The 15,413-nt window shown below is 36.8% G+C and overlaps 1 protein-coding gene and 1 pseudogene across 3 annotated transcripts; one reads left to right on the forward strand and one right to left on the reverse strand.

The window, feature by feature from the left end:
* The first annotated feature begins 3,433 nt into the window (after positions 1–3,433).
* Positions 3,434–6,940, forward strand: LOC125478711 (IQ domain-containing protein IQM1-like). 3 transcript variants are annotated; one of them, XM_048587168.1, is made up of 8 exons: positions 3,434–4,108; positions 4,224–4,763; positions 4,856–5,036; positions 5,165–5,253; positions 5,332–5,419; positions 5,518–5,748; positions 5,872–5,973; positions 6,138–6,940. In XM_048587168.1, exons 2-8 carry the CDS (start codon positions 4,273–4,275, stop codon positions 6,591–6,593), a joined length of 1,638 nt encoding a protein of 545 aa, XP_048443125.1. In that variant the 5' UTR covers positions 3,434–4,108; positions 4,224–4,272; the 3' UTR covers positions 6,594–6,940. The 3 variants fall into 3 exon arrangements, with proteins under 3 accessions (XP_048443125.1, XP_048443118.1, XP_048443123.1); XM_048587161.1 differs by having other exon boundaries at positions 3,435–4,108; positions 4,227–4,763; XM_048587166.1 differs by having other exon boundaries at positions 3,435–4,103; positions 4,227–4,763.
* A 931-nt stretch (positions 6,941–7,871) lies between these two features.
* On the reverse strand, positions 7,872–11,971 carry LOC125474844 (annotated as a pseudogene).
* Between the last annotated feature and the right edge of the window lie 3,442 nt (positions 11,972–15,413).

The following is a 15,413-nucleotide window of genomic DNA, read 5'->3' on the forward strand; positions in this document are numbered from 1 at the left end:
AGTCAATCTGTCGCGTACGTACGAGTGTTGATCTCATTATGTGAAAATTGTGAATTGATTGTCGGTGATACGTAAACTAAAATTACGATCACGGATATATACATATATAAGTGTTATTTTCATAATCGTATGATTTTTACTTGTGTAAATAAATAGTGTGAATTATATACATTTTTTATTTTAAAAAACTTCTACGATACAAAGAAAATGTTTGGTACTCAATTCATCATCTAACAGGTCGTTTTAAATAGGATAAATAATTTATAAATTAACCCTACAATATATATGTGTACGTCAAATGAATAGTTTGGATTTTTAGGATTAGGTGACTCGTACGAATTGCATATATATGTCACATGAACACGGTGCATGAATGAAAAATAATTATAAAATAGATTGACCGTGTTTACTAATGAAACGATAATTTGTTAATAATTTATACCTCCCAATTATCATTTTATCAATTGTAACATTTGTTAATTATAATTTATTTGGTACGTCTAACACGTTGATAAACAGTACATGTCGTAACTTAAAGTCGATTTATTGGTGTTCTCCTCTTGACCAACTTTTGCTTTTGTATTATGTTGTGTTACGCTAGCCCATTTTCTTAATAAGATGCTATTTTTAATTTTCTTTTATAATCTTATAACGCTTTTATCGTTTTGATTGGGTTGCATAATGTTCAACTATTATTATAAAAAGAAAATTAAGTGTGAAAACCAAATTTATTTATCTTGCATCACACTACCTCGTGATTTCGTGAGGAAGAAAATAATTTTCAATTTATTGCTCTGTCGTGCCATAATTTATTTGTTTATTTATGGTTGTGAATTTGGGAAATTCCATGGAATAAGAATCGTTACCTTGACGGTTCAACGACCATTTTATTTTTTTGATTTAATTTTGGGAATAAGACCGCCATGCAAGTTGTAATTAAACAACGACAAAACCTCTGGACCCGTTTGTAGTTACGGTCCACTTTGTATGCGTTGTCAAGGGACAGAATCCGCCGTGCAACTAGTGCTGAAGCATGTACACATAACAAAATATGCTGTGTAATAAATTCAATTTCTTAGTGTACCTAGACATGGATTTACTACGTTCTCTCCGTCTTGCAACTAATGATGTATGTTTTTCTTGTTACGTGACGAGTCATGCAAACATAATAAAATTTACTTTGTTACAGAACTAATTTCATGTTGTTCATGGACATGGATTTACGAAGTTCTCTATCTTGCAACTAATGATATTTACAGCTTATTTGGAAGTGTTTGAAATGACCAAAAACGTTTTTAAAGAAAATGTTTTTGGGTTGCAAAAACACTTGAAGTGCTTTCTGTAAGACACAATGGTGGAGCCAACATGGGCTCTTCGATTGTCCTTGACCCCAACAACTTCAAAAGCCCCATATATATTTGTGTTGTATATTGTATTTGACCCTATAAACACATAAGGCAAACTAAATTACAACCTTATTCTCATACTTCTTATATTTTCTTCTATCGTATTTGTCTTCCTTTTCTCTCTTCTTTTATGAAATACTTTAGTTGAAAAGCTTTGGCATCCTTCAACATTACTCTACAGTATCCTACATCCACACTTAACAAGCCTCTACAAATAATAGTAGTTGTCGACATATGTTGATAGGAATTGGCAGGTGTCTACTAGGTGCTTGATGAAATGGCCCGATGAAGCTTTTTTGGCTGATATTCTGACCTCATTATTTGAAAATCCTGGCTACGCCATTGGCAAAACATATTAGTTTTGTGCTTCTTCCAAGAATCACTTTTACATGATTTACTTACATTTTTATTAAGGATTGTTTTCAAAAATATTTTCACCAAAAACATTTTTCGCCATATTAAAAGCACTTTCAAATGAGTTAATATTTTTTCGGTCACGTGACAAGCCCTACAAACACAACAAAATATACTTCATTACAAAACCAATTTTCTCGTCATTCATGGGCATAAATTTACTAAGTTAAAACTCCATAACAGTATCAATTATTTTTTGGGAGTTTTACAAAACACTTTCGGTACTATTCACTTTTAACAAAAAACCACATTTTTACCTTTTCTGATACTATTTACTTACACTTTTATTTGTCGTTTTTCATTAAAACTAAAGTTTTTTTTGGATTTTTCGTTAGTTTTCCTTTATTTTCAACTATAATAATGAATTCACAGATTTTTTAAATTTGGGTTTATGGATGTCTTGAGTCTTTGAGATGAGTGGGAAAGATTGCATTTGATTGTTTGACGAGCAAATTGAATAAATATATGGATTCCTTAATCTTGACTTTTGGCTCTGTGTTATTTGGACTCAATGTGTCTATGTGCAGTGATCAAACACGTCTCCCGCATCACAATTGTAGAGAGCGTCAATTCAAAGGCACACACTCTTGTGGACAAATTTTCCAATGCCAATTTCCACATGCTCCTCTTCTCTGCATAATCTTGTTTAATTTTCTCGGTTGTTGACTTGTTCAGCTCCAATATCACCAATATTATTCCTGTCCAACATCTTAGTACATTCTCGTTGCACTTCACTTGTAGTAACTCCATTGGTATTTCTCGTAGTATTATATGTTAATATACTTTGCAACACTTGCATGAAAGTATTACGTTTAGCAAGATATTTTTTATTTCAAATTTTCTACGTATTCTACTACTAGTAGTATACGTACATTACTTGTCACGCAGTTTTGCTCCCCAACTAAATTGCTCTTGATCTTTGAAGGGTGAAAAAACCTATTTGATGAGAATCGTGACACCCTCACAGAGAATTTTTTTTTTTTGACTTGATGACCACATTACATTTATAATAAAATGTTTTGTTAATATCTTACTTTACAGAAGTAGACGTGTTCACATTTTCTAGAATGAATGTGTTTCTTCCATACATTCATAAGATAACAGCCAACAAATCATTAACGGAGACTTCTACTTCTACATGAAATATTGTTTCTCCAAAGAAATGTATTTGCTCAAAATTGATTCGACCCTCTAGTTAGTTTAGAATATCGTTCGTGTGAAAAATTATTTCCGAACCCCTAATATTTCATATTTAAGCACAAAACATGAACTTGATCTTCAAAACTTACCCTTGATCTTGAAGCTTGGAACTTTGACCATAACAGTAACCACGGCAAACACCTTTTTAGGGTTTGGAACTTTGGCGCGTACTGCCGCCACCAACAACCATCACTTCACTTCCCGGTAGAAACTGAAAAAAGAAGGGCATTATGGTAATCTCGATCAGTCCGTAGGAGAAGGACATAAAAGCAGTGACAGCAACAGAACATACAGTAAGGGACAAAAAACCGTCAATCAAATAACTCCAACAAAAGATCCGCGTAGATGACGAATCCATCCGACTTCTTAATTGATTGTTGTTTGTTGACTGTTGCGATTAGCAAGAAAGCACACAAGAATCCCAGTTTCTGTAGAGTTAAAAGCACGGCTGTGTTCCTCTTGGAAAATAAGCACTTCTGGGTTTTTTCACGGAAACCCCCTCCCAACTCCAGGCTTACTTTTTTGACCGCCCACTCTCTCTCTATCTCCCCTCTTTCTTTCTCTCTCTACAACTGAGTGCCCATGTTTTGTATGTTATAAACAACACAAGCTCTACAAGCAGCCTGTTCACATCTGTGAGAAGCAGTTTATAAGTGCTTTTCTCAAAGCTTTGAATACATCAACAAGTCGTGGGCTTTGAACCAAATAAAATAAAAAAAGGGAAAGAAAACTCAAACGTTGAATCCAAAACACGTTCCCCCACCATTCCCTCTTATGTCTTCCAATTCCACGGCAACCAAATCCCCAAAACTTTTTTATTGACCTTGAATTCAAAGTTTCATCGTTTTCCATTTTTTTCCATCCTCCAAATTTCCAATTCCATCGTTTCGACACGTATTCGAAGGAGACTAGTGGGGTTAGTTGTTTGTTTGTTGAGGCGTATTTGTGTGTGTATATATATATATATAAGTATACAGCAGTCAGACTCACTCAAATCCCATCTTCCAATTCAATTCAACATCTCTCTGGAGTTTTGGAATTTCAAAAGCACTTTTCAGGACTTTGTGAAAAATCCCATTTCAGGTTAGGTAAAGATTCATCTCTCAATTCTGTTAACAACCCATGTTGTAGATTTGATTAAATCTTTGGTGATTTGAATCTTCCGTCTAATAAAAGATTTTTATGTTGTTATTAATTAATTAGCAGGTGACGATTGTGCGCCTTTCGACTTTGAACCTGTTGAGAAATTCTTATGGGGCTATCATTCTCACTACTTGCCTCAGCCTGGGAAGAAATTGTGAGGCATAGATTCTTTGAGTTGACCTACAACATCAGTTTAACTCCCAGAGATATTGGAGCACAAGTTATTCGAAGAACACACAGCTTTAAGAAAATAGAATCCGAATCCATGACAGTTAATTCAAACAGTTCTGGCAAGTCGGGGACTAACAATTCGAATCGTCTGAGGGAATACAAACCCGAAAATGTGATGCTCGACAAGAATCTTTCGTTTAAAGGTCTTGTCCAAGAGCAACAAGACATGGGGTTAGATTTTTGTAAAGGCAAAAATGAATTGAAGCACAAACCAATGCCTGCACTTGCTCTGCCTGAGCCGCCTGTTTTTTCTTCGCCAAGGCCGGTTAGCGAGCTTGATGCTGCTGCTGTTAAGCTTCAGAAGGTTTACAAGAGTTACCGGACCCGAAGAAACCTTGCAGATTGTGCTGTGGTGGTTGAGGAGCTATGGTGAGTCTTTTTGCAATTTCATTCCATTGATTTGATCAAATTTCAATATTTTTAAATGGTTTGATTAATTTTCGTTATTTCGAAACCTTTAGGTGGAAGGCATTAGATTTTGCAGCTCTGAAGAGGAGTTCTGTGTCATTCTTCAATGTTGAGAAGCCGGAAACTGCTATTTCGCGGTGGGCAAGAGCTAGGACTAGGGCAGCCAAGGTTGGAAAGGGTTTGTCCAAGGATGAGAAGGCACAAAAATTGGCTCTTCAACACTGGCTTGAAGCGGTAAGGTGTTGCGAAAATTCAACAACGATTTATCTGACCTTAAAAAAATCGATGACATTTCGTGCTTATTCAAAAAGATTATGGGATTCATGATCTAACATTCAGATGTTTCTTGATGTTTTATGCAGATTGATCCACGACATCGGTATGGACACAATTTACACTTCTACTATGATCTCTGGTTTGAAATTGAGAGCAGCCAACCTTTCTTCTACTGGTAAGTAGTAATGTTTATATTGTTCATTTTTTCTAAGATGGTTTATATCTCAACTACTGATCAATCTGTGTAATGCAGGCTGGATGTCGGAGACGGGAAAGAAATAAACCACGAGAAATGCCCGAGGACAGTTCTACAACGTCAATGCATCAAGTATCTTGGACCGGTTAGTCACATACCCTAAACCCGACTTTCGTTTAACCAACATAATGCTTGTTAATTGCATACTTAATTGTGTTTTGTTTGTGCCTGCAATATTTTCAGATTGAAAGAGAAGCATATGAAGTAGTAGTGGAAAATGGAAAACTTTTATACAGGCAAAGTGGGGTGCTTGTGAACACAAGCGAAGGTTCCAAATGGATATTTGTCCTCAGCACGACAAGGTCTTTGTATGTTGGGCAGAAGAAGAAGGGTCAGTTCCAACACTCGAGTTTTCTAGCAGGTGGTGCTACCACAGCAGCTGGAAGATTGGTTGCCCGTGATGGGATTCTTGAGGTACGAAATTTATCCCTACATGCGCGTGAGCGCGGGCCAAGAGGCTAGCAATGCCTTGTGTTTTCTTATGGTCCAAGTAACTTTTATGTCATGTCTTAACTTAGTTTCAACTGTTAATTTCAGGCTATTTGGCCATACAGTGGTCATTACCACCCAACAGAAGAGAACTTCATGGAATTTATCAGCTTCCTACAAGATAATCACGTCGACCTCTCCAATGTCAAGGTAAATGCTTCATGTTTATTTCTTATCCAATAACTGCTGTTTATGAAATTTAAACTCAGAACCTCGTCAAATAAAGTGAAAACTAGAGGTCACTAGCTCAAATGATCATGGTTGTGTGCTTGTTTGCTCACGTTCTAACTTATATTTCTCTTGATTTTCCGCAGAGGTGCGCAATTGATGATGACTCTTCTTATACGAAGACCACTGAAGGGGAATCAACAAAGGAGGGTTCATTCAAATCGACCACCGAATCGGACGGTGCAAACAAAACTGATTCACATGGCTTGGCCAGCAAGGCTCCAATCACAACCGTTGAAGAACAAACTAAGAAGGCTGATAGTGCCAATGTCAAGCCACCAGTTTTTGACGCGTCCAAGCGCTTGTCATGCAAATGGACTACAGCAACCGGACCCCGAATCGGGTGTGTCCGGGACTACCCGACCGAGCTTCAATTCAGGGCACTTGAACACGTTAACCTATCTCCCCGGGTCGGTCCTGGACCGTCAGTACGTTATGGCCCAATTCCTTCTCCAAGGCCCAGCCCAAAGGTCCGGCTCTCACCACGGCTCTCATATATGGGCCTTCCTAGCCCAAGGACCCCAATCCCCGCAGCCAACTAAGCTCGCCGAAATAAACATTAGGCTCGTGGGCTGGGTTAGGTAGCCGTTGGTTAATAATGGGCCAAATCAGCCGTACATGGAGGTGCTCCTTGTGCCAAGAATGGTGGGCCTCTCGCTAAGCCCAATAAGGAGGAGTTTAGTGGACTAACCCAATTTTTTCGTTCCTTCGATCTGGGCCATTTGATTTGTTGTACATGCCTTGCAAACCAAGCGGTTTCTTTCTTTCAATTTTTCTACTGATTTGACTCATGTATGTTTTGGGTCGGGTCGGGCTTAATTTATTCATTATTTGTATACCAGGAAGTCGAGGCCACCGAATGAAATATAACATTCAAGATTTTCGTTTAGTAATTGTTTTATTTTAGAGCGTGGATAGCATTTTTTAATTTTTTGGCAAGCACTCAAAAAATCTACAATAACACTTACGAAATGATACATGATTTTTTTTAGGAAGTGTTATTGGCACTTTAAAAGTCTCATTTTACATCTATTAAAAATGTATTTTTTTTTTCTAATATAGAAAATTTAAAATATTTAATAAAAATTTTGAAATACTAATAATAATTTATTTATTTATTTATTTTTAGCTACAAAATGATACATGATTTTTGTATTGGTATGAAGAAAAAAGATGAACAGAGAATTAGGAGGAATATATTATGATTTTATATTATGTTATTTTCAATGACATCATATGGTTGTGTCTGGTTCGGGAGACAAGAGAGACGGAGAGAGTAATCACGTCCATCACTCAACTCACGCTGACATGCTCCAGAATAAGTCAAAAAGATGAAAATACAGGGTCACCAGACCTACCTAGAGTTTGAGTAGCCTGCAGTGCACTGCGCTTGACCAGTCTCTCTTTCCCATCGCCCAAATTTTAGAGAACAATGAGGATTAGATGGTTACAAGAGTTATATTAAGGGATTTAATATCTACGCATCCTATTTTACTTCTCATATTTTTTTAATTTCCGAACATTGGATCAGATGAATTAAAAAAAATCAACGGACATAAATTATTAAGGGGTGTGTGAGAAGTAAAATATGATATGTGAATAGCACACCCCTTTATTAATAATACAAGATGATGTAATCAAAAGCTAATACATGTCTTTGAGTTATTAGTACGAAATTTTGTAACGGTGAACTTATGTTACGCAAGTTTTTCTTTAAATTCCTTGTGAATATATGAGATTAGTGAACATTCTTATATCAAATCACGTGATTAAACTACTATAAGACGCGATGTTTGACATAAAAATGAAAAACAAAACTGTTTCCAAGTTGATGCTTAACTTCTATAAATGACGCATTAATTTTTTGTTAATAACCCCTCTCTTAGGCGGTTTACTCCAATATTTTGGTATCTTACAATTCTTTTTGACAGGGGCAGAAGAATCACATAAAAGAACGCATCCGAGGTCTTGTTAGAGACTGTGCCCCATCCGCAAATATTGTTGTGCCTGTCGTGTGCCGTGATCCATCGCTGATTCAATACATGACAGTTGAAGCCAGATCGTTTTTAACATCAAGCCATCTCCCCAATGGAGCTGCCTCCACCACCTGCTTCTTGGCTCTCTCTACTCCCACAGAAATTGGAAATTGGAAATTAGTCTTGTCGATGCAAACCACGGGCAATAGCATTGACCCTAATCTGGTATAGTCCAATCTCCAAGGCTGACGTCTGAAAATAGCAACAGAAGAACTTTTCAGAATATTCAAATAAAATGAAACATAAAAAGTAAAAGCACAGTGTACTACGAGTTGAGATATGCAACAAGCAGTTCGAAATGCACTAAAGTTTTGGAGGTATACAATAACAACGTTGTAAAAACCGTTCAATGCTAATGCCTTTGGTGTGTAAATACTGAAGTGTGATGTTGTATTAGGAGATGCCAAAACAACGACACCTTACTAGGTTGTCCCAATGATGATACACCTAAAAGTGTAGAACTGATATGGACAAAGATTGAAGTTCAAGTACTTCAAAAGCCCTACGGTCCACAAAGTACTAGCAGCTTCTTGACTGATCAAACAATACCAAGGGAGCCACAAAGAATCAAAAAGATGAATCAAGATGCCAAATTGTGACAATTTTTTATTAACACTTTACAGGAATGGAGTCCCAAGTATTACTACTCCTCGCCTCGTTTGGCACACATTATTGATTTGGATTGGATAGCTCGCTAAATTCAATTTTCTTTGAAAGGAAAATCATCTTTCAAATAATCTCCGACCGAGAGAAATTGGAATAGAGCAGTCATGAAGGAAACTAGTACCTTCGTAAGTATAGCAATGCAAAAATGCATCCAAATTGCCCAAGATGTTGCATGCCTTCTCCACCGCCTCATCAAAAGTTCCCTCCCTCTCGTCCTCCATGTCCACGTCCACCACCTCCACCGGCGCCACCGCACCTTCCAGTGAGCCCGTTATTTTCTGCACAATACCCCTTAGGCAGCTCTCCTTCCCCATCAACACCAACCTGCTTATTCAGAACACAAACAAACAAACAAACCAAAAAAATCAAATCTTTAATACACAGAACAGGATAAATCTCAAAACCCATTTGTCAGATTAATCACAAAATGCACCCAAATGGAATCCGACCCAGAAAACGCGAAATTCAAAATTTCACATTTGATTCAGCCCATGGAGATTTAATCACCTGCAGCCGCGTTGGGCCACAGAGAAGGCAATGCTCTGAAATCTCGTCACCATTGGAGGTGAGCAGGACTTTCTTCGCAGGAGGACTCCCTATTTGTTGGCTGATATAATTAAGGATGAGGTTGCTGTGCCGACGCACAGAGCAACCCCACGGTCCCCACCGTTGCTAAGGCGCTATATTAGGCTTTTTACTATTTAAAACAGTAATCGTATCTTTTGCATCTTTACCCCTACACTAAATAGTCATGTTAATAGATAATAAAATATTAGTATTTTATTTATTTATAAAATAATACAAAATAATTTTATTTGTAATTTCGGATAAGATTTTTAATCGTTTTCGTTATGCCACGTGTCATTATCCGAAAAGACAATTATTGGTGATAGATTTCAATAAGATTTTTATCCAATGTTGTCGTGCCACGTGTCGTTACCTTTTTCAGAATCTTTGAGGATATATTTCGGATAAGATTTTTAACCAATCACGTCGCGCCACATGTCACAACCTGTTTACAATCTTTGAGAATAGATTTCGGTCATATTTTTAACGAACGATGGCCTGCCACGTGGCATTATCTACAATCTAATGTTTTCCGAATCCTTCATATAATCCACCATCCATCCTTAGAAATCTCACACCAAGTTTCTTAACATCTCTATCATTATTTATAGTTTCTACTTCATTCTTACAATGTCTTTTTCTTCAAAGATGATGTGGGAAATCAATCAACAAGAAGAAGGAATGTTTAACCAATCATAATGAATGTTCAATCTCCAGTGTTGGAAATGTGCCTTAAAACCAATCATATGATGATACTTTACGGACATTTCAAACTAATGTAGTTTAAATGTAAAGGGCAAAGATTATTGTTTGAGTCGTCTCATATAAATGTTATATGCTTAAACGATAAGTCCAAGGAATATGTGATTGGAAGAATGCGATCTAAAGAAGTTAGATTCATGAGACCATTCTTTCGTTGACACATCCTAAACGTTCCTGATCATAGGATTGTCAATTGGGCGTTGACAGTCCGTTAAGATCAGTACGTGCTATGTCTTCTCTCAGGGAGAGTGACTAGTCTCGAGTCATTGGTGTGTGTGACATCAAGACAAGTACGTAGGTGCTCAATAGAGAATGAGTTCACTGAACACGATCAACGAAGAGTTCTCATATTCATGTCACATGAGAACTCATGGTTGGGATAATGCAAATTAGTCTTTTGATCTGAGGCATCACAGTTGTCTTGTGGTTAGGTCCTTAATCTTTGATTATGTCAAAGTCACTCCATCAGGAGGGTGTCCACGGCATCGTTGGGGTTAAGCCACTTAGCCATGGAGGCAAGTGAATGCGCAACAAGGGATCTCTAACCTTCAAACTGTTTGAGGGAGAATACTCTATGATATGATTAAGAATCTTTGGCCAAAGTATGAATGAGATTTAGGAATGTGTTCCAAATCACATTCAAGGTAATCATATAAGCACAAGACTCACATTGGATAGTAGACATGAATAAACTATCAAACCAAACAATGTGGTCAAGAGTATTGTATTAGAGAAAGACCGTATTGCATTTGTAATCCTAAAACTGAATAGGTTCTCCACCTCTTCTGATTAGCTTGGGTAACCATGACATGCTGCTAGGCGTCAACCATGGTTTGTGGAAGCCCTAAAAGTGTATTATCACTAACGGGAGAATTGAAAGTAAGTTTCAATTCACAATCGATTTGAAAGAGTTTGAATCGCCCACTGCCTCGCTAAAAGGAACCTAATGGATCGTACACCGTGTAAGGTAGAGATTGAAGATTCAACGGAGATGAGTAAGAATAATTAAATGGTTTAATTGTTTATGGCAAGGATTAATTAATATGATTATTAATCAAACGAATAAGTTCGTTAAAAGACCTCGGGATAGTTTTGGACCTTAAGGCCCAATGGGCTTCGAACGTCAAGTCCATTGACTTAAGTTGTATGACAACTTAATGAATAATGATTCACAAAGGCCCAAATAGCCCAATAAATCCCATATGGCCGGCCATTTAGAGGAGGGTAGTGAACTTGGCTTAATTGCAAGTTTGCCACTCCATTGTGAGGTGGTATAAAGACATCTTTATAGCCATTTCATCCTAAGGGTTTTCTTAGGAGTAAAGATGAGAACACAAACCTCCCTTTGCTCTCAAAGAGGCCGGCCACCCTTGAGGAAAACATCTAGCAATCTTACTTCCTCAAGGTCACTCATTTCTTCTACAATATGCCTTGGTGTGGAGACTTAGAGGTTCTCAATTTTGGGAACTTGGAGAAACCTTTTCATCCGTCCAAATCCATGGATCTAAGATGCAAGGAATGAAGGCCCTCTCTTTGGGTGATTAGCCTTTGCTTATGCAAAGAGGAATCTACAAAGGTATTGATTTCTCAACTCACTTTGTTTTGAGTTGAGTCTTGGTTCACCTATCTACTAGGCTTTGAAGTTCATGGGTTAAGTTTTGTTTTTGAGTGCATATAAACATGATTCCGCCTTTTAATTGTTAATTGCATGTTGTTGATGTTGCGCAAATGAACTTGTTTTTCACAAATCTTCCTTCATCCAGGTGACCCAAAATGAGATGGAAGAGGATAAGGAGCGTAGAATGAGAGATAATGAAGCAAGAATGGCCAGAGCCTTACATTCCCGTCGAGTCATCCAAGCTATGGCCCAGATCTGCAGGTCCAACCATTCCGCAAACATTGATAGAAGTAGGCAACGACAAGGTACATATCTCTTGGACAATTATTTTGTCCGTAACAGTGCATTCCCTGATACGTGCTTTAGACGTTGTTTTAGAATGAAACGATATTTGTTCAACAAAATCATGATTGCTGTTTGCAACCATGATTCTTACTTTGTGCAAAAGAATGATGCTTTTGGTGTTCTGGGTTTTTTTCCTGAGCAAAAAATTATTGTTGCCTTGCGGATGCTTGCATATAGAGCATTTGCAGACCAAGTGGATGAGATAGCAAGGATGGGGAAATCAATCATTTTTTAGTCCCTTACGAGGTTTTGCGAAGTAATCCAATCTATCTATACCACAGAGTATCTCCAAAGACCTACTGAAATGGACTTACAAAGACTTCTGAAGAAGGTCGAGATGCGAGGTTTTCTTGGGATGATTGGAAGCATCAACTGTATGCATTGGACCTGGAAAAACTGTCCAAGTGCATAGGAAGGCGCTTATAGGGACAGAAAATGAACAAAAAGTATCATTTTAGAGGCGGTGTCATCTTTTGATACATGGATTTGACACGCCTTTTCAGGGTTTTGGGAGCCCAAAATGACTTTAATGTCCTCGCCCAATCTCCAGTGTTCAACGATATCCTGGAAGGAAAGACACCAAAAGTCACGTACTAGGTCAATAGATATAAGTACGACAGACCATACTACCTAGCAGACAACATTTACCCAAGGTGGTCATCATTTGTCAAAACAGTGCCACGTCCACGAAGTGCAAAGGAAAAACACTTTGCAAGTTGTCAAGAAGGGTGCATGAAGGATGTGGAGCGTTGTTTTGGTATCCTCCAAGCTCATGAAAACTTCTGAACATGCGAGGTGTGATCGGGCATAGAGTGTAGAGGGGTGTTACTCATGAAAACTTCTAGACCGATAGGCACAACTCTGAATTTAGGACAATCTTTGACAATATTCCAACATTTCCATCGGTTGAATGATTTGTTTTTGCTTTTGGTTTTGGCATTATACCAAGCTTATGCTTGAAGTGTCTACACAATGCAGGAGAAGAAATAATTATAGTCAAAGCAGGTAATGTAAATTTGGGTATAGTACAAACAAATAAATAATAGATTGTTACCTGATCCGCTAAATTTTCCCCATTTCAAAGATTACTACTAGCTTGTGCCAAAGCGTCTCTCCACATGCTAAACGATTGGCTGAGTATTCTCCAACGACTGGACATCGATTCTTTGGTTCTTTTCCCACTAATTTTCTCAAGATAATTGGCATGAATAAGACTCCACATTTCTCGCAACTGCATCTCATTACCCGTAATTGGATTAAGAGTAACTTTAACCCAGCTAGTACACAACGTAACATCTTCAATAAACGTCCAATTCGTACCTGCATCATTAGTCATTTTGTTGGAAAAAAATTGGATTGAAACTTTGAGAAAAAGATAGAAATGTGGTTGAAACTAGCTGACAAAATATAAAATAGTGGTGTAAGATAAAAGATAATGAGAAGGTATTTATAGAAAAGTAAAACCATAATATTTTTTTCATTTTTTTTCGAATTTTTATTAAATTTTTACATTTTTTAAAATTTTTTATTCACATAATTAATCTCTGCCGTTAGATTAAAAAAATTGAATTCCAACACTTCATATTGTGCTACGTGGCACAACGGTAAGATTTCAGAACTTTAAACTGTATTTTTTAAATTTATAAAGCAGAATAAAGTGGACCGTTGATCTCATATTCAACTGCTTAAATTAAATAAGCTTTTAAAAAAAAATTTACCGTTGGGAATCCAACGGTCCATAAAATGTTGCTGTTGAAATCCAACAGTAACATCTCAGAACCCCAACTCTGAATTTGTGTCGGCCAACGAGCGCACGCACCTAACGCAAAAAAGAGACAACACATAGTTGACGTCAGCCTTGCATCATACCCACTCTGGGCTCTCGGGCCAGTGATTCCCCACGGGGCTCTTGTTCGGGCCCCCTTTCATCCACACGTCACTGTGGGTTGGAGCATGCAACGCGGGCCATTGGGTTGGTGTGGAAGCTTGTCCATCGGGCTATTGCCCACGATGGAAGTGCTCTAAGGGAGCCCCGGCACAAGATTTTGTTCTATTTTAGGAGTGAAACTTCCAAGGAGAAGACAAATATATGTCTCTCACTAACGATAGTATTTATGTTAAAAGGGTAGGAAAGTGCACTAAGTTTCAAAATAGGTTAGTAATAATGTGATTCAAATTCGTTTTTGATGAAAATCAAGTTTAAAACCTCTCATTTATAAAGTCATAAATAAAGAAAAATATACTTGGTAAAACAATAAAGAAAAATGTTATTAAACCTTAATTATTAAAACTTCTCAGATATGTAAGATATGCTGTTTCAAGAGAGAAGAAGCATTTTGCTTAATTAAATTCCATTTTCTCATCAGTCTCATTATATATAGTCATAGACCACCCTAAACTAGCTAGCTAGACATGTCATACAATGCAGAATCGCATTCCCATCCCCCTCTGTCTCGCTCTCTCTCGGTCTGGATGTCGATAGATGCTAAGACTCAGAGTACGGCCTCATTCATAACCATATGATAGCTTGGCTACGGATGCTAGTAGGGTTGAACATAGGGTGGGGTTGGATTTTAATTTGTTGTTCAATCTATAAAATAGGATGCGGATCCCTTCGGGATCTAAATAGTATTATCACATTTTAACTGTTGATTATAAATCATGTTGTAAAAAAAAATTTAAATTTTTTTTATTTAAAATTAAATACAAATAATATTTAACAAAAAATAATCGTACGATATACGATAAACAGTTATAAAAAAAAGATTTTTATAATTCCAATAACTAGAATCCGAAGAGGATCCTCATCAAATCTAATATATATTCGGATTGACATTTTCATTAAAAAAAAAAAAAGGCAAACAAACCTACCTAAATCATTCTAAGACAAGTTGGGTTGGTCAATTTTCACGGATCGAGATTTCTTTATTATTTATAAGGTGAGTATGTGAGTAAAAAACATGCCAACATATATGTCATATTTAAATTGATGTTATAAAGGCACTATTTGTTACTTAATATATTACTTTAGTTATTAAAATAAGTATAAACAAACAAGTGTTTAATAACTACCAGATTTTATGTATATGTTTATGTAATATACATATATGTTTAAAAACTTTTGATATTCGTGTTGGTCGATTTCCATCAGGTTAAAAATATTTCAACTTAATTCAACCTGTTTATTGAACGAGTAGTTAAATTTTCATCGAAAGTAAAATCTCAAAGTTTCCAACCTAAATCCAATCCGCTTATTGAATGTGTAATCGGATTGATCACTAAACTCACTAAAGTGCCTACTCATACTAGAAGTGATTAATTCGCAAAATTGTATGATAATTGATTATGTCATGCATCCTCTACATATG

This window comes from the organism of the source record quoted next, unplaced genomic scaffold, assembly GCF_019419815.1.
Source record: "Pyrus x bretschneideri cultivar Hongxiangsu unplaced genomic scaffold, Pyrus_bretschneideri_v1 Contig1, whole genome shotgun sequence".
Taxonomy (NCBI): domain Eukaryota; kingdom Viridiplantae; phylum Streptophyta; class Magnoliopsida; order Rosales; family Rosaceae; genus Pyrus; species Pyrus x bretschneideri.